The 19,035-nt window shown below is 35.2% G+C and overlaps 1 protein-coding gene across 1 annotated transcript in view; it reads left to right on the top strand.

Moving 5' to 3' along the window:
* 140up (RPII140-upstream gene protein) overlaps positions 1–18,051 on the top strand; it is a 39,588-nt gene extending 21,537 nt beyond the window's left edge. The window contains exons 4-6 of the mRNA XM_081742824.1: positions 1,751–1,884; positions 7,502–7,616; positions 12,811–18,051. Coding sequence (XP_081598950.1) covers positions 1,751–1,884; positions 7,502–7,616; positions 12,811–12,946 — 385 coding nt within the window. The 3' untranslated portion in view covers positions 12,947–18,051. The remainder of the gene's footprint in view (positions 1–1,750; positions 1,885–7,501; positions 7,617–12,810) is intronic.
* Positions 18,052–19,035: the final 984 nt, after the last annotated feature.

Below are 19,035 nucleotides of genomic sequence, written 5' to 3'. Positions count from 1 at the left end.
ACGTAAGAAAGTTTATTAAAATTTAATGGTAAACCGTTATTATACGACCATTCAACAACCGATTTTATGTTTACTTAAATGATAAAGCAGATACTAGAACTTAAAAGGGTTAATAATGTTACCTTCATCAAAGATTTAAATCTTTGTCTTTGATGATAAGTTATTGTTTAATAAGCACATTGAAAGTATTACATCTAAAGCACGTAGAAACCTAGGTTTAATCAAATGGATGTCTATGGATTTTACAAGTCTGAAAACTTCTTTAATGCCATATTTTTCAAATGTAAGAAAGCATCTAGAGTATTGTTCCAGTATGTGGAACACATATACTCAATATTCTTCCAATAATCTAGAATCTATTCAAACTTTATTTCTTGCCTGATTAAGATGGAAAAATTTAAGGAATATAAGTGGAAATCAATTCAGGAAACTATTTTGACATCAGATGCATTAAGCTTAGCCAATACAAGGGAATTATTTGAATTGAAAATGTTATATAACATCTTATTAGGTAAATTACATTTGTTTCGTATTTTAAATGTTTATGTTCCAAGAAGTAACATAAGGAATTTTTGAATTTTTAAATGTGTACCTAAGTTGGTAAAAGAACCTATTTAATAAAGGTCTTAAAATGACCAATAAATATTCTCGTATAATAGATATCTTTAACAATGAATTTTACTATATCTTTTATATTATTTACCAGTACAGATCAGATATCTCTGTATGTTATTATGCAGGGTGGATTGATCTTTAAAATAAAAATTGTTGATTTAAATCAAATTCCGAAATAAATTAATGTAAAGTGAAAATAAGTAAAATCCCGTTTCTGTTCTGTTATTTCGATTATGGAAAGTAATAATCATAATACAGTGAGACTCAAATGTGTGTACAGCACAGTATGAAAACGAGTGTCATGCAGAAGAAAAATTTAGTTTTGAACGGGTAACGGGGGAATTCTGCTTTCTTCTCTTCGTAACTTAGACTTGTAAATCATTAACTGTTCCATCGGGGAAATCACAATCGATATTTAAAACGAAAATTATTTTGTGTGGGCGTTGTTTGTTTGTTCCTAAATAATAGGGGCGGCGTATTTAGAGGGGTCCGATCCCCTCTCCGAAACTTAAAAAGTTCTTAGATTTTATAACTTTAGGTGAAATATATGTATTTTATGTGTATTTCGTGCCGCGAACTAGTTCCGATTTTTTAAAAATATGCCCCTTCCAAATATCGGTAACTTATGTGAAAAAAAAAGTGTCGTGTTGATAAACGTTGTTGTACTTTTTCCTTAATGCTCAAAAAACATTGTTTGGGATTGAAATAGGTTAACAATTGGGGATTAATTCACTATTCAATCCCAATACTTTCACTTAAATGACATAATTAACATTTAATACTAGCTCCTAATGTTTTTCTTCAGTTCGAGACTTGTATTATACGAGGAGAAAGATGTGATTTAAATTTTAAAAAATCAACGAAAATGATTTCTAAAAAATCATGATTTTTTTTATTCTGTTATTAAGTGATTTAGCATGTCTTTAGTGTTTTGTACACATGTTATTTGTGTATTGTTTTAGTTTGTTGTACTTGTTATTCAATTGCATATATTTTTATTTATGTGTATTTTATATACTGAGGAAATTGTAATAGGAATGTCATCTGTAATTTCCGTATTCCTTAAAAATTATTATTACTGCTACCATTTTATGCTGAGTCTTTTGTAATTGTACGTGTTACGGTGTTTTTGTAGGCTTGTAAGTACAACAATAGCTACGTACAGAGGAAAGTCCTCTTTGGTGGAGTACGTTGCAGCTGGCGGTATTTGTGGAGCAGGATACAAGTTTAGTATGGGCCCACGAGGGATGATTGTTGGTGGTGCGTTAGGTATGTATTGCTATCTGATAAAGGTATTAAGTAAAAAGAGGATATATATATCTATATCTATATCTATCTATATCTATCTATCTATCTATATCTATATCTATATATATATATATATATATAAAATAAAAGATCAATAATGTTAAATATATATTAACGATGGTAGTACAAACTTCGTAAATGAGGACGAAGTTTTTGATTGTATTTTGAGCCATTTAAGACTGCTCATTTTATCTGTACTCTCTTCCTGAAAACTTTTCTTTTCTTTGTAAGTATGTTCGGATTCTTTTTAATAAAACCAACTTACTCTTTGTCATGTAATGATTGTATATTATGTTAGTACTTTGTAATATAATGATAATATGAGGGCTTACTAGAAAAAAGGGGACGTTAGCTGTGAAACACAAAGACATTCAAGCACTTATCATAGTGTGGTACCAGTTTTTCTGTACCGTCATTGCATTCTGTTACAATTTTATCAAAATATAATGACAGTCTTTAGAGTTAGATCTCGAGAAACCTCAACAGCTGATAGCCTTAATACTGTGTGTATGCTCATGTATAATTCCGTATCGCGTAGGCCGATTATATATATATATATATATATATATATATATATATAGATATAGATATAGATATAGATATAGATATATATATATATATATATATATATATATATATATATATATATAGATATATATATAAATCGTAAGCAATGATAGGTGTTTGAATGTATGTGGCGAATACGTTAAAAAGTAAAGTATGTAGTTTGTGTACATGAACTTTTGCACACACCGTTTGTTGTTCGTATTTCACACCAAAACTTCTCTTTTCTGACGACCCTCATATATTCTGTTAGTGCTATTCGTTGGCTACGAATTGTGATATTTTTACTCAGGTCGATAAATATTTGTAAAAATACAGTGTTTTCTGAACTGCGAAAGAAAAAGAAAATTAAAAAGTCCAACAATCTATTTTTTTTTTTCTGTTAAGTGTCCTTTCTCATTTTTCTCTTGGAACAAGATCTGAAATAGTAACTAATTTTATGTACCGTTTGTTACAGTAAGTTTTGTATAGATCTAACTTCTGTTGATGTCAATTGCAGAATAATTCCAGATTACCAGAATTATTCCGTACGATTTCACATGACACTTCTTGAACATGGAGAAAATACGGCTGAAACGCCATTATATTTCAAGACAGATAATTTCAACGTAAAACATTAGAATATTTTCTTTTATTATTTTGTTAAGAGATTAGGATGTTTGTTAAAAGGAGGGATAGTTTCATAATTGCTGTCTAATGTAATTAAAGAGAAGTAATTAGCAGAGCATCAATTACAAATACAAGAAACAGAAGAAAATTGCTTAAATTGGATAAGATTTGGTAAAAATCCTGGATCTTTGCACAGTGTCTCTAACATCAGTTCACATTTATCAATAACAACCCATTGCGCTTCATGCAATATGATAAAGATGCTCAAACATGTTCGCGTCTTCCACAGCAACATACAGTATGCACAAAATATGGCCATCTCATATATAACAGACAATGAACAGATTATGATATTAAATATATGCCCTAATAGCACAACCTCCACGTACCGGCCGCTATGTTGCATGATCTAACGAAAATCTCACACCTGGTTCGGAGAATGTAGACTGCGCAAGAGGCAGAATGTGTTAATCTGAGGAGCATAAGCGTAGGTTTTTAAATGAAAAATTACATTTTCTTCCTCTCAGAGCAAAAAAGAGGGTTTAATGAATGTGAAGAGTGAAATGAAATAAAAATCAGCTTTAGTAGTAACCAATAAAATTATACGATAGTCATTTATATTACGATAGTTATTTACAATTTCAAAATTTGTCAAGGACATCAGTTCATGTTTCGTCAGCACTTGTAGAAGTTAATTACAAGAAAGTGACAAGATTAAAAAAAGTTAACACAAATTATGAAGAAAAGGTCTCAAGAAAACACTACTTTTCTTTGTTAATTAATTTGCCCTCGATACCATTTAACCCTTTCATCTAATTGCTCTGATGAAAACCAATAACAGACTTTCCAATACTCCTATATTTCCTACTTTTCCTATATATTTGCGTCTCTTCCTATAAACTCCTATATTTTAACGAAACCTCCTATATTTTTGTGGCATTGTTACTTCCACTTGTGAAAATAACAAGGAAATATGGTGTGGGTGGTTGAAGGGCCCTTTGTCTCCATAGTAGGGTGGTTGCATGGAGACTTTCTTGTTTTTCGTCCTTTCCTGCTTATTGTCTAAAGATAATTACACCAAACAATGTACAGTTAGCGCATAAAGTATTCATATACTTAAAAAATGGAACAAAAAATATAGAAAATTCAAGACGAGCAGGACAAAGAAAAACGGAAGATGACAAATAAGCTTATTCAGTCACTGAAGGAAATGAAAGTGTAACTGATACTTTTACTGTTGTATATATTTCCTTAGATGCACTAAGTTCTTTGTGCAATTGTGTATTTTGATGCTTAACAAACCAACTCTTTGTATCATGTGTTGTGTGATTTTCTTTGTGTGTGTGTGTGTGTGAATTTGTATTGATTTTTACAACTTTTGACTTTTACAAGTTCTTTTTACACTTTCCTTAGGATCGTTGCTTATTACTGGTGAGATATGTACAAAAACACTAAGAAACTCCTATAAAATTTTACAAGATAATTACCCATTTAGTTATATTTAGAGTAGAAGTATGTTCATATAACAATTGGTGTAATTTCTACCTATTGGATAATTGAAAAGCTTTTTCACAGCTTCACGAAACCTCCTATATTTTTTCATTGTGATTTATTTTATATATATATATATATATATATATATATATATATATATATATATATATATATTAGCATTGGAAAGCCTGCAATAGTAGAAAGTGTCATTAAAATTGTAACATAATATTGAGATAGAACACCGATGGGTGAGCTTTCATTGTTTTGCTACGTGGTCTTTGCGTAGCAAGAAGGTTTCCAATTTCTTCTTCATTCTTAACAGTGCAGTGGTTTAAGCCAAAGCATTGAAGCCAGCGTCATTAGAATTTTGTCTTCTGTGACATGATTAAATTGAAATAAGCGTTTCCCACTTTACTCCTTACACTTCTTAATCCACATCTTGAATAAGGTTGACTGGTTCAGGTAAAATGTTTGACAGTGATAATAATGAGTAATTTATTATGCAGTATTTTAATTTAATGTCCCACGGGTATGCTCTTCTAGGATAAAGGAGATGAGCGATTAATGGAACTAAATAACTATGAAAAAATTAGTGAGATGTAAATGTGGGAGGAAACGGAACAACTTCGAAAAAACCCACGAAAACAATGTTGCCCATCACAAATTCACATGGCTTGGGATAGAACCAAGTACCAGACTCCTCGCATCATAGATGTACGCTCTACTATTCGGCCACCGTACCGCTCTAAAAATTTGAAGAAATATATTTTTTTTTTAACAGATGGTATAAATAGATTTGATTTTGTTATTTTGCATGCTTACTGCTTTTAACGAAGATAAGCAGAATTGTTGAAACAAGCAAGTAATTCGTTGCTACTTTTAAGTGTTTATATATATTTGGTCTAGGAATTAATTCGTGCGGTTGGTACGCACACATTGAAGGTGTAGTACAAACACAAAATACATAAATACCTTAAGAAAAATATTGTCCATCGCTAGCCACCACTTTCGCCCATCTGTCAGGCAATGTACGGATTCCGTGGCGAAAGAAGTCCTCATCCTTGGAAGCGATCCAGTCAGAGACCCATGTTTCGATATCTTCTGAAGAAGTAAACCGCTGTCCAATCAAATCGTTGTTCATGCAATCGAACAAGTAGTAGTCCGAAGGAGCAACGTCTGGTGAATATGGCGGGTGGGGTAAAACTTCCCATCCGACATTTTCTAAATAGGTTTTGACTGGTTTTGCGACATGTGGGCGAGCGTTATCATGTTGAACAGTAAGTTTATCATGTCTGTTCTCCCATTCTGGTCGTGTTCTGGCCAGAGCTTGCTTCAAACGCATTAATTGTCGTCGATAACGTTCTCCATTTATAGTTTCACCCGGTTGCAGCAGCTCATAGTACACCACACCTTTCATATCCCACCATATGCACAGCATAACCTTTGCACAGTGAATATCTCGTTTTGGTTCTGATGGACCTGGTTCACCTGGTTTCACCCAGGCCTTTTTTCGTTTAGGGTTCTCGTAATGGATCCACTTCTCATCACCCGTAATAATTCGATGCAGAAACCCCTTTTTGCTCTGTCGTTGAAGCAGCAATTCGCAAATGGTTTTTCGTCTTTCAACGTCTCTGTCTTTCAATTCATGTGGAACCCAATGTGACATCTTTCGAATCATTCCCATGGCTTTCAAGCGTTTGAAGACTGTTGTTTGATCAACGCCTAATGCTGCTGCAAGTTGTTCCTGCGTTTGACACGAATCCTGCTCGAGCAATGCTGTCAATTCTTCGTCTTGAAATTTTTTTGGCTGTCCAGCTCGCTCTTGGTCTGCCAAGCCGAAATCACCACTTCTAAACCGTGCAAACCACTTCTGACACGTTCGCTCAGCTAGAGCATGGTCACCATACACTTCCAACAAAATACGATGACTTTCAGTCGCACTTTTCTGCATGTTAAAGTAATGCAGCAGGACACCCCGCAAAAACACTTTATCAGGCACAAATTGCGCCATGTTCACTTAACTACAAACTGGTGTTGTTGACGCTTTAATCCACTGCCCTATACTACGAACGATACGCGATGACAGGGGTTTGCAACACATGTGTGGATACACGGAACTGTGGGACGCTCCGTTCGTTGCGCCATCTCTTGTCCAACCGCACGAATTAATTCCTAGACCAAATATATTGAAACATCTTACAAGTAGGTACAAAAAATTTCGAGTATGCAACAATTTACTCGCTCAAAACTGTATACATATTACAAACAGCATAACTGTGTTTGCTGTTTGTAATAGATGGTAAAATAATTATAAATAGAAACTATACTTTGAATTAATTATGTTCTGTTAATTAAAAGAAAATGAAAATATAAAATAGACAGAAATAACAGCGTACGAGGGATTCTGAATTTCAGGCTATTATTTTACTGTCCATGGCTTGGTAGTATTAGAGCTTTTACTTTTGGTGCGAAGGATCGCTTCGATTCCATGCGTGTAGTTCGTGGCGGATAACATCCCTTTGTAGGTTCTTTTGTTTCTTCCCACTACAATTATTTCTTCAATCCTTCCAAGATCATTCATGTACATTATCATTCATCTGTTTTAACTTACACCGGGCTTTCTCAACGTGTTTCTTATCATGACCCTCTCCCCTACTGTTATTGCATTCTCTTCATAGTGACCCTCATAAATAATTTCCAGTTTGTAATAAGCTCCCGCTTTTTGCTGCTAATCACTTATAGTTACGTATGTACGTAACTCTTATATGAGAATAAAAATAACAGTTTTACAATAAGTTAAAACTTTTTTAAAAATATATTTTCTGCTACTAGTTTCTAATTACTTGAGAACCCCGACCGCAGAATGTAAATGTGAGACGTTAAACTAAAGATTTTATTTTTATCGTTCCAGGTAGTGCACTTGGAGTAGTGGCAGGCTCAGTTACATTGCTAATATTGAAGCTGACTGGAACATCAATGGAGGAAATGAGATATTGGCAATACAAATGGAAGAAAGGATATAATAGGTAAATATGTTAAATTTTCGGTAAAGTTTTAAAGGCAAATATTCGTTTGTTTGTTTATTAAATTTAAGCGTCCTTTTCGGTAAAGGCAAAGATTCGTTTGTTTGTTTATTAAATTTAAGCGTCCCTTTTCGGCACCGAGGCAGTAGACCTACAATTTAAGGTGGAATTCGAACCACCGTAATACGTTCAAATTTGATGTTCTCCCAACGAGAATGGAACCCAGAATCTGTACGCCAAAGTCACACGCGTTAGCCACTAGGCCAACAGGAAGAGTTAAAGGCAAAGGATGTTAGGGTTAAAGAAGCCGTGAGATGTGCAGTTAACAGATGTAGAACATACAAATAAAACGCCAAATATTACTTCCCATATAGGAAGGGAATAAATTAATACCAAAGAGGAACAGAATACGGTACTTAAGGTAAAATAATTTAATTATATTACAGCCCATTGGTTTAAAAGTAAAATGATTTGTTGTGTGACTGAGAAGTGTCTTGACCCTCTTTTCAGAAATACTCATTTCTCTACAGGTTTGATTAAATACGTCTTAAGCCATACCCACTGGTCTAGTGGCTGGCGCGTGTACGTGATGTCGGGTTATATTCCCGGTAGTAAAGAATTAAAATTTGAAAGCACGACGGTGATTTAGATTGCATCTTTAACTGCAGATCCACGTCTCATGTAACCTCGCTCCTGAAAAAGGACGCTGAACTTCAAGTAGCTGCAGCGGCAAATACATCTTAAGAAGTCAAATATATTTATTTTGGAGAGAGAAATATAAATTAGTAATGTTACGCTGACAATCAGAAAAATATATACGTACCTTATAATAATTTCTTCCACAGTAACATTATCACACACACAATTAAAAATGTCAGTAGAAATTTTCTTGAGCTCTTTTATTGCCACCAGTGGTTTAAGAAAACACACTGATAATTTGAAGAAACAGCAGTCCTCCCTGTTTGTCTAGTAACTAGCGCGCACACCTTTGGTGCACAAAGTTTTGGACTTGATGGTCTATAGGAGAGAATTGAACGCATTACGGTGATTTGGAGTTCACTTTAAGGTTCACATCTCGTATAGCCTTGATGCTGAAAAGGGGCGCTAAACTTCAACAGACAACAGGAAACAATGGGCCATTTTTTTAGAGGAAGTTATACGTAAAAAGAGAAAATTTGAAATAAGAACCAGGCACGAAAAGGAACTACATGTTTTGTGGTGTATTTCACACAGTCCTTTTTTCTGTACATTTCATCATTTTTTGTGTAAAATCATTTAAAAATGGTCACTGTTTCTTTAAAATTTGCAGTATTTCTTTCTTAAATCACTAGTAATGGTGCACAGTGGCTGATTGATGGAGCTCTCACAGTGGATTTCCTTTGAGTGCTTTAGTTTCTTACCAATTATTAACCTTTCTTTAACCGTTTCGTCTTTATGCTAAAGGTCATGGGTATTGGTATGTTCAAAACTTTTGTTACATTTTTCTTTCAAACTTGATCTAGATAATAGATCACATTCAATTTGTACTTCAATTGCATCTTTCCTTGCCGAATACATATACCAGCCACATCCAATCCACTAATCAGGTTTTAATTTTAAAGCTATGTTTAAGTATATGAAGTCATTGAACAACCATGTCTGTCTGTGGATAAGCATCAGAGTAAAGACGACTTAAGAGAGAGCGAGGAGCAGCATTTTGGAATCTATTCAGCGACCCAGAAATAGATTTCATCTATGTTCAAACCGGAAATGGTAGAAATAGTTTCCGGTTTTAACGCTGATCGTCAAAGAGGAAAAACAGTAATAGATAACGAAAAAATATTTTCTACAATGAATTCAGCATTCCATAGTGCAAGAACAGATAGTGAGAAATGGCTGGCTTTTTGATATGGATCCAGTATGCCAGGAATAAGTTTATTCTTCTCAACCTATACCCACCTATTCAAACTGGAAGTGGTAGAAATCTACGATTTCCGGTCTCAACACTGATCGACATAGTGAGAAAACGATAATAGGGAGAAGCAGTGTTTGGTATGTTTCAGTACCTCATGGATACTATTGTAACCAGAAGTGTCTATTTACAGCGTCATATTGATCTCTATAGAGCACAAATGGTAAGAGATAGGATGAAAAGTTTTTAGACTTCCAAGTTGTGCAATGCATAAGTGTCGGAAGTCTTACAGAACGATTATGTCTGTCCGTATGTTGATAGGTATCAGAGAAAAACGGTAATAGATAATCGAGATTTTTTTTTTTTAAGCGTCTCAAGGGTGATTACCAACAACATTCTACCGAAATCGGAAGTAGTTCAAATTTACTATTACTTCCGGTTTTAATACTGATTTCCATAGAGCAAAAGTAATGAAAGATATCTACAAATTATATTTTCATTCGATTCAACAACTAAGAATAGGTTCAAATCTTCCCCGTTAACTCTCTCTTCAAACTGGAAGAAGTAGAAATCATCCGTTTGAAGTTTCAACATCTATTTCCAAAGAACGGTAATAGATTGCGGAAAGCTGTTTATTTGCAATCGATTCAGCATCGCAAGAGAACATGTTATTACCACCAACAATACTCCACCAAAAGCAGAAGTTGTTCATAGTTACTATTATTTCCGGTTTCAATAACGATTTCCATAGAGAAAACATGGTTAAGATATATCACGAAGCGATTTTTTGGAATCGATTCAGCGTTTCAAGAATAGATTCCATCTCTTCCGTTAACTCTTTATTCAAAACGAAAGTGGCAGAAATCAACGGTTTGCGTTTTCAACGTTTATCGTCATAGAACAAAAACGATAATAGATAGCAAGAAGCTGTTTTCCCAATTCATTCAGAGTCTCAAGGAAACATACCACCACTCTCTTCAGCACTCTACTAAAACCAAGAACTGTCGCGACTTTTATCTATCTGTTGAAACTGGAAGTGATGAAAATTTGTGATTTCCAATTAGAGCACTGGTCGCATAACAGATGAAACGGAAATAAATAATAACAAAAAGTTTTTGATATCGATTCAATACCACAAGAGTGTGTTTCACCTCTGATTTTATTATTCTACTAGCACATATTACCCGCTTCGCTGGATTGAAATAAATAATTTAAATGCACACTGATATTGTTCATTTTCGATCATTTTAATGTATGTCACCCCTCCTCATCCCCCAAGTGTCGTGGCTGAAAATGGATTTAAACAGCATCAGAAGTGTCACTGTTCATCTCGGCGACCGCAAGAACTATAAATTCAACACTAATATCGGTCATTTCTGACCGTTTATATATATATATATATATATTCCCCTCCCCCATGTTGCGGGCCATGGCATCTGAAGTGTCACCGTTCATCTCAGCGACCCCAAAAAAATTGGGATTCAGCACTAATATCGATCATTTTTAAATATCTCTTCCTCCCCCTCCACCAAGTTACGGGTTTGAATTTGGATTTAAACGGGATCGAAAGTATCACTGTTCATCTAACAGACCCCGAAAACTATAAATTCGACACTGATAGTGGCTATTTTCGATCATTATATATATATATATACACATCCCTCTCCCCCAATTGGCGGGGCTGATTTTGGATGTAAACCGGGTCGGAAATGCCACTGTTCATCTGAATGATCCCGAAAACTATGGATTTGACATTAATATTGGTCATTTTCGATCATTATTATATATAGCTCCCCCTCCCCTCTTCCATGCTGCGGCACACATCAGAATTGTCACTGTTAATCTCAGATACTCCTAAAACTATGGATTTGATACTTATATTAGTCATTTTCGATCATTTCTAAATGTTTCTTCCCTGCCCTACGTTGTACCCTCCTCCTCCTTAACTATCAGGGCTGAAGTGTCACTGTTTCTCTCATCGACCCCGAAAAGTATGGATTCAACACTAAAATCGGTCATTTTTGACCATTTTTAAATTTCTCTGCCCTCCCCTTCCCGACGTTGCATCATCAAAGTAAATAGTCTAAAGTAATCCCTGCCCCTAAACTCATGAATGTTGAAAATGTGATTGAGATCGGTCAGGAGGTTCAAGTGTGATCAAGTCACAAAGGCAGTCATTTTTATTATTATTATTATTATTATTATTATTTATTTATTTATTTATTTTTTTACATATATCTCTCCCTCCCCTCGTTGGCTCGTCAAAGTGAAACAATGAAAAACACGCAAGGCCCGACCCTCATGTATGTTGAAAATTTGATCGAGATTGCTTGGGTGGTACAAAAGTTATTAGGTTTTATTAGTTCTTATTTATACGCCTTCCTCCCCTAGGATCTACCGTTAAAGTGAAATTGCAAAAATGTTTCCAGATCCGAACCTCATGTATCTTGAAAATTTGATTGAGATCGGTCGGATAGTTCAAGAGTTATTAAATTACAAAAATAATCACTTTGTCTTATATAAATCCATTTTTATATTTATCCCCTTCCTTCTTCTCCCCTCCGTTGCTCCGTCAAATTTAAATCATAAAAACGATCCCAGACCTGAACCTCATCTATGTTGAAAATTTGACCAAGATCGGTCGAGTGGTTCAGGAGTTATTAAGTTTTATTTAATTTTTTATACCCCATCCCCTCAGTTCTACCATCAAAGTGAATAGCCTAAAACCAGCCCAGCCTCGAACCTCATCCATGTTACAAATTTGATCGAGATCAGTCGGGCGGTTCAAGAGATTTAGAGTCACAAACATAGTGATTTTCAATTTTATATATAGAGACTGCAACCTGAAGTCATAGTCAATGAATACTTCTGGTTTAAAATATTAATCATCATAGGGTGAATACAGTGAGAGATAGCGAGTAATAGCTTTTTAAATATGGATTAAGAATAAACACGTTCTATCTTTGATCTTATTTCTTTTGCAACCAGTAGTTATAGATGTACAACTTCAAGTTTCAGTATTGAATTCGCTTGGTTTGTAAGTCTATCGTAGTTTGACATTGTGAAACGGAACTCATTTGTTTTGATATGGATTCAACATCAGAGAATAAGTTTCGTCTGTCCTTTAAGAATTAGTAGAACTTCCAGTTTCAATATTGGTTCCTGTATTGTGATAATTGAATCGATGAGTGGAAAAAGGTGAATATTCCGAAATTAAAAATATCCTACGATAAACTAGGTAAATATGCATTCTTACTGCCATTTAATGTAAATGATATATCACTTTCTTCTTCTTCTTCTTTCCAGGAATATTCTGGAGTTGCAAAGAGAGACGCATTTTAAAGATGAAGATTTATTATCTAAAGGACATGATGACAAAGTTGGTTTTACTAGAAGCTTAGAATCATTGGAACCAAGCGATGCTTCAGAAAGTAAATCTTGACAGCCCCTAGTAATTTAGTATTAAAATCCAAGGGCTTGTTAGGTTGTATCAGTTTCGTACAGATCAAAAACAGAAAGTAGTAAGAGTAATAATATTTTGTAATGTTTGATCAGCATAAGAGGAAACTGTGTACTCAAATGACTTGGCGGTAATATCGCTGCCATGGTCATAAAACTTTTTTCGTGCTCTTAGTTGTTTGAACCGCAGTGAACCAGGAACGTGTTTTTTTCGAATTCAGCTGACGGATATTCATCGAATGTGCCCGAACTTTGATTTTTAAGTTTTGAATGTATATCAGAACATAGACTGCACTTTGCAACATAGACTGCAAAGCTAAATGATATGTACGGGATTCAATATATGACCACCTAGTGTTCATATATCAGGAAACACATATGAAGGTGTTTTTATCAGGAAACCTTATTACATAAAAGGTGAAAAATCAGTTTGGGACAGAGGATACTAGACAAAATTCAAAAACTAAACTTAGGTATTTGATACATTTTTACTTACCCTTAATGTTTACTTGGTTATAATATGAAATAGTGCCGGAACCGAGGATGTAGTAATAACCACAGATAGAAAAGAGATATGCTTTCGATTTTCTCTGGAGCCTCCTTTATGTTGCTTGCATAAATAATATGTTCTGAATGTTTATATATATATATATATATATATATATATAAGTTTAACTTTTTTGAGAGCTTTATACTTAAAACCGTTTGTCAAGCAGTTTGATATAGGACTGTTCAATGAAGGTGTAGTCCTTTATTGGCAAACTGTATTATAAACTATTGCATCCAATATTGGTTATGAAATATTTTAAACTAATTGAATTCGATGGATACTTTACAAAAAGGCTTCATAATGCGGAAGGCTGAATTGCATACGCTCCCGTGCTACCATTTGTTGAGCACTATGCGTCCGAAAATTCTCCGGAGTACTACTGAGCATCGAATATGTGCAACAGACATAGCAGGACGGTAGGTAGGGTATGCATGTTGCTCACTTTGTCCGTATCAATCGATTCTGTTTAATAGGCTTTCCACAGCTACAGATGATCTGAGGCAACGAAAGAAAAAAGCTTAGAGCCCAAAGATACAAAAGTCATAAAACTGGAGTTGGGTGTTTTGACTGGAATGGCTTGGATTCTGCTGGTATATGCCATTTCTTGAAAAAAGCGAAGTGTGTGTTTTCAGGAGTGTGGTAAAGACTTGTCGTGATGCAAGTGCTCAGGTTGATATCGTTTTGATAGACGTGGTAGTTCTAGGTAGGTGGGTTTCAGGATCTGTTCCTGCTGGTTGTAACGCGAGTTTGCTTTGCAGTTTTCGCCACCTTTCGTAGTTCTAATTGTTCGTTGTGGTAAAACGGGCCACAACCGTGAAGCCTTTGGGGAAAGCGTTTTTGCATTAGAAGACTGTGGTTTCTTACTGAGATTTTCCTGTATAATTACTTGATTTTTACACTTAGAAAGATAACCTATCTTCCATTTTTCTCCGGGCAGGTGGCAACCTGAAGTCGTATAATCATGTTCAGAATGGAATACGAATACATCTGAATAAATTTTCTCCTGGATTAGTTATTATTGATTATCTGGATGTTTTGATTACGGATAGCAAAACAGATGGCGGATAATATTTGGATATGCATTATCCAGATTATCCGCATATTCGAAAACGAATACCCGGTAATTTACTTCTGAATATTCTAAACACTGGTGTGTTTTTGTCCTTAACTAAAAATCCTAATTAGATTCAGTACATAAGAACATACCTGTACTATAAACATACTAAATTTGTTCTCTTGTAGAAGTTTATTTATTCTTAATCCAATTCATTAAGTTAAGATACTTCAGTCTATACTTAACTGGATCACCTTCTTAATAGTCCAGGCGAAGTTTTTCTTGCCGAAGACGTGATTTTCTTTCATACTTATAACATAAAATGACCCTTTCTCACTAAAGCTACATTACCTTGATTGATGGTAGTGACAATGTGTGTATTGTATACCGTGCCCGTTCTTAGCACGGACGTATAATGTTTACGTAAAGTCTTTAAAAGTAAAGAAATGAGTGAAACACCTGTATATAACGACGAGCAATGAAGATTTTCGGATCAGCAATCTGGAAGAGGAAAAACGATTGGGTTCCCTACCTCACAGGTAAAATATTCACTGTGCATGTACGTACTTTAAATTTTGATCTCTGTATTCGAAAAACGGCTTCGTACGCGATTAGGTCTATCTGTATATAAAATGTATTAGCTCTAGGCGATTCATTACGCGAAAATTTAATTACAAATAAATACACAGTTCTTTTATTTCAAAGATTAAGATGTTTATGCACAAATCAAAATACCAAGATTTAATAAGAAAGCATCCTTTTATGAAAATATATGACTTACAATAAAAACCTCGCCTGACTCCTAGAAATAGGTATATGAAGTCTCTAAAACAATGGTTTCCAATCTTACTCACCTGGCGCCCTCTTTGTAAACCCAGCATGTTTCACGCTCCCTCTCTTTCGTTCGTTGGTCATTTGTGCTTTTTGTTCGATCTCGTCTGCAACTTTTTGAGCTCCCTCGTGGCTAAGCGGTTAGCGTACGCGCCTTTGGCGTGGGAGACCCGGGTTCGATTCCTGGTGGGAGCTCAGGTGGTTCGGATTCTACGTTAATCAGTAGGTCCACGTCTCATATAGCCCTCGCTGCTGAAAGGGACGCTAAACTAAAATCAACTCAACTCAACTCTCTGCAACTTCAGAAGTAGCATTGAATTCTCAAAAATTGATATCCTAAAAAGTTCTTGCCGCACGTGATCGTCAGAAACAAACTAAGCGCATGGTACTCTGCGTTAGATCTCGAAGTAAACTCCATTAGTATCCTGCACCCTTTCTAACGTTCCTATAGCTGCTGTTCCATCGATAAAACTAAAAAACGCAGAGATACCGTGAGTGCGTAGCGCAGCTCTGCCTCATTATTGAAGGATTTAACATGATGCTTGTCCAGGGAATGGAATAGGTGGTAATCTGATGGCTCTAGGTCCGGCGAGGATGCTGGATGCGTGTCTTCCAGCCAAGTCGCTTAATGGTATCCCTGGTCAACTTTGCCACATGTGGTCTTGCATTGTCAGCACACCTTTGCAATAAACCAACGCTGGTGTTTGCTTCAATGCATGTTGCAACAGCTGCGAGTATAGGTCGGCAACGATGGTGTGGCCTCTGATGGTAGAAGCTAGTAATGCTTCATTTGGCGACTTGTCCACCAGACATAGAACATGATCTTGTTTGGGCGCAGTGGTGATCTTCACAAGTGTGGCACAGAGTTATGTGATACAACCAATGTTTTATACGCTTGGAAGTGTCTTATTGAAGCCACTTTTCGTTATTCGTGAGCACTCGACCAAATATGGGCGTGTTACGGTGCCTAGATAGTAACGACGAACAGGCTGTTATTCGTTGTTCCTTGTAGGCTTCCGACCAATATCTACTTTCTCAGCTTGTACACCTCTCCTATACAGTGTAAGTAAAGTGAGACTGTTTGCTTGGAAACCTGGAAGCGTTTGGCAAGTTCACCATATTTTTGACTTCTGTCCTCTATGGCTGCCTTCAAGGCCATTAACCACAAAAACAAATCTCCCGACCTGAACTTCCGGAACCAATGCCTGGCGATGCATTCAATCACAGCATCCTCCCCAAATGCCTGACGTATTCGAAATTATTATTTTTTCTTTCTTTTGCGACTGCTGACAGGCTCATCTTGAAGTCATACAGCAAACAACCACGAACGAGCTAGTTCGATATCACAATTTCTCTTCCGCATTGGATGTATATAATTGCTGTCTGCGTATAACGTGTCTATATTGGGCGCAGGTCAATAGTCACACTAACCGCTCATCACTTTTCCGGCGAGTAAGTTACTTCGTTTCCTCTCTGTGAGTGCTTTGTCAAATGGGACGTCTAAGACGGCGAGGATTTTTCTGTTACGTAATAATAACCACATTCTTACCATTTATATTTTCTTCCAGCAAGAATTGTACATGGCATTGTAGTACAGATCAGTTTTTTTTTTATCAGTTTTGTTTTTCATGAAACCACTATTGATTCTCCCTCAATAGTTATTTTGTATTTGTACGGTATTTAATTTAAAATTCTTTGTAACAACATTCATAACATTTGTAAGTTAAATAACGATAAGAACCAATGTAATTTAATATACATTTTTCGCTTGTTATAAATTGTTTAAACGTTGCTTTTATATTTTTTCAGTATATTTTTCAAACTTTCACAGTTTATTCCTGCAAGTAGTTTGCGCCCCTTTGTTTCTCTTCATGCCCCTCCCAGGTTGGGAACCACTGGTTTAAAATTGGTGAATTGGATTAAGAAATACAACTACTACCATCACACAAATAACGAGGTCATTATCAGCCGGTGGAATATCGTACTTGCAATTCTGAAAGAAAGAAAGATATACAATTGGCCATGAATATGATTGCACACATCTTTCTTTTTTTCTTTGCGCAATAGTAATTTAGTTTATAGACTTGTAGAACCTAAAAGGACTCGAAGAATCTTTTGAAAAGTCTAAAGTTATAGATCTGTCTTGCAGCTAAGTGATAAGTATTGATGCCTTTGGTGTGAGAGACATTGTTTCGAATCTTGCGTTAATCTGTAAATACATGTCTCATAGCCTCAGTGCTGAAAAGATACGTTAGAACACAAAAATAACGAAGTTCTAAAATTGTAGACATGTGTAAGTATCATTATGTACCCCAAAACACTAAAATTCAATTATATGAGAAGGCATTTTAAGTGAAAAGGCAAAAGAATATGTGAATTTCCGACTCTTCGGTAATTCAGACTCATTTCAGAAATAAATGGTTAAAATGACGCAATTAATGACGTCATATATGATAAAGCATACAAAGCTCTCAAAAGATGGAGAAGAGTTTTTTCTAAGTTGTAAATTTGAAAGTATTTACATCCTGATAATGAATTGTGGAATAGTAGTATGAAAAACCTTTTCTTTAATGCAGTTAAAATAAATATACATACATAAGAAGTTTTGTTTGTTTGTTCATATGAAATGTAAATACATAGAATAATAATTTAATTTGCATTGTGTGTTATTTGCATAATAAATGTTGTTAAATTATGTCACATTTTTACTATACTGAAAAGAGAGATTGTTTGACAATCTGATTCCTACTATTGGATTTGAGTAGTACGAGGACAAATCAATACAAGAATCAGAAGTTCGAAACGACGCGTGATTATGTTGAACATTAGTCATCCTTTGAAAAGTGGTCGAAAAGGAAGTACGATGTACAGTAATGATAGTAGATTCAGTAACACATTATGACGTCGCGGCAGTTGTATGAAATGGTAGCCCCACTTGCAGTTTCCATCATAGAGAACATTGGTTTGTCATTAGCTTTAATAGAAAAGTGAAATACAAGCAGAAGTTCAGTATGATACTTGTCTGTCATTCTTAATCCTGTGCGAGTGCATTAGAAATTGCAAACCGGCGTTTCGGTAACTGACTCTTGTAGGGACACAGAGCATCACATAGAAGTTATTGCAACGATGGAAGCTATTGTGAAGAAAAATCCCATGATATGTATCACCATAGCCAAGTTTCAGTTCGTCTTCTAATTCATTTAAAACTTTTTGTTTTGTGCTTGATCTTCCTTATAGATAGTTAAATATGTTAGTATTCTTGTTTTTGGCGTAACAGAATAGTACATGTAATTCTTATTCCACGTAGAACTTACGGCGATGCCTATTATACTGTAGCTTCGAAGCCGAAAAGGAAGTTATGACAAACAAATCAATCTTCGAAGAATGCTGCAATTTGAGCCGCGATCTTTACATTGCTGTTTTGTCGTCATATTTTCTGCATCATACTATACCTGTATGAAATGTTAGTCGCTTTCCAAACCAGATAATCGAGCATGCTTTCGAATTTTTAGCACACTTACAAGAGTATAACTACTTCGTACATCTTGCTCAAGAAGGTTAAAATATTATGAATGTACCTGTGCAACAAACACCCGGTTTCTAAGCCGGCAATGAAAACTTAATCCAGGCTAATCAC

Source organism: Thermobia domestica, chromosome 16, assembly GCF_964235325.1.
Source record: "Thermobia domestica chromosome 16, izTheDome1.hap1.1, whole genome shotgun sequence".
In the NCBI taxonomy this organism is placed as follows: Eukaryota; Metazoa; Arthropoda; class Insecta; order Zygentoma; family Lepismatidae; genus Thermobia; species Thermobia domestica.
Note: the sequence above shows the minus strand (reverse complement) of the source record. Positions and strands in the feature narration are given on the sequence as shown.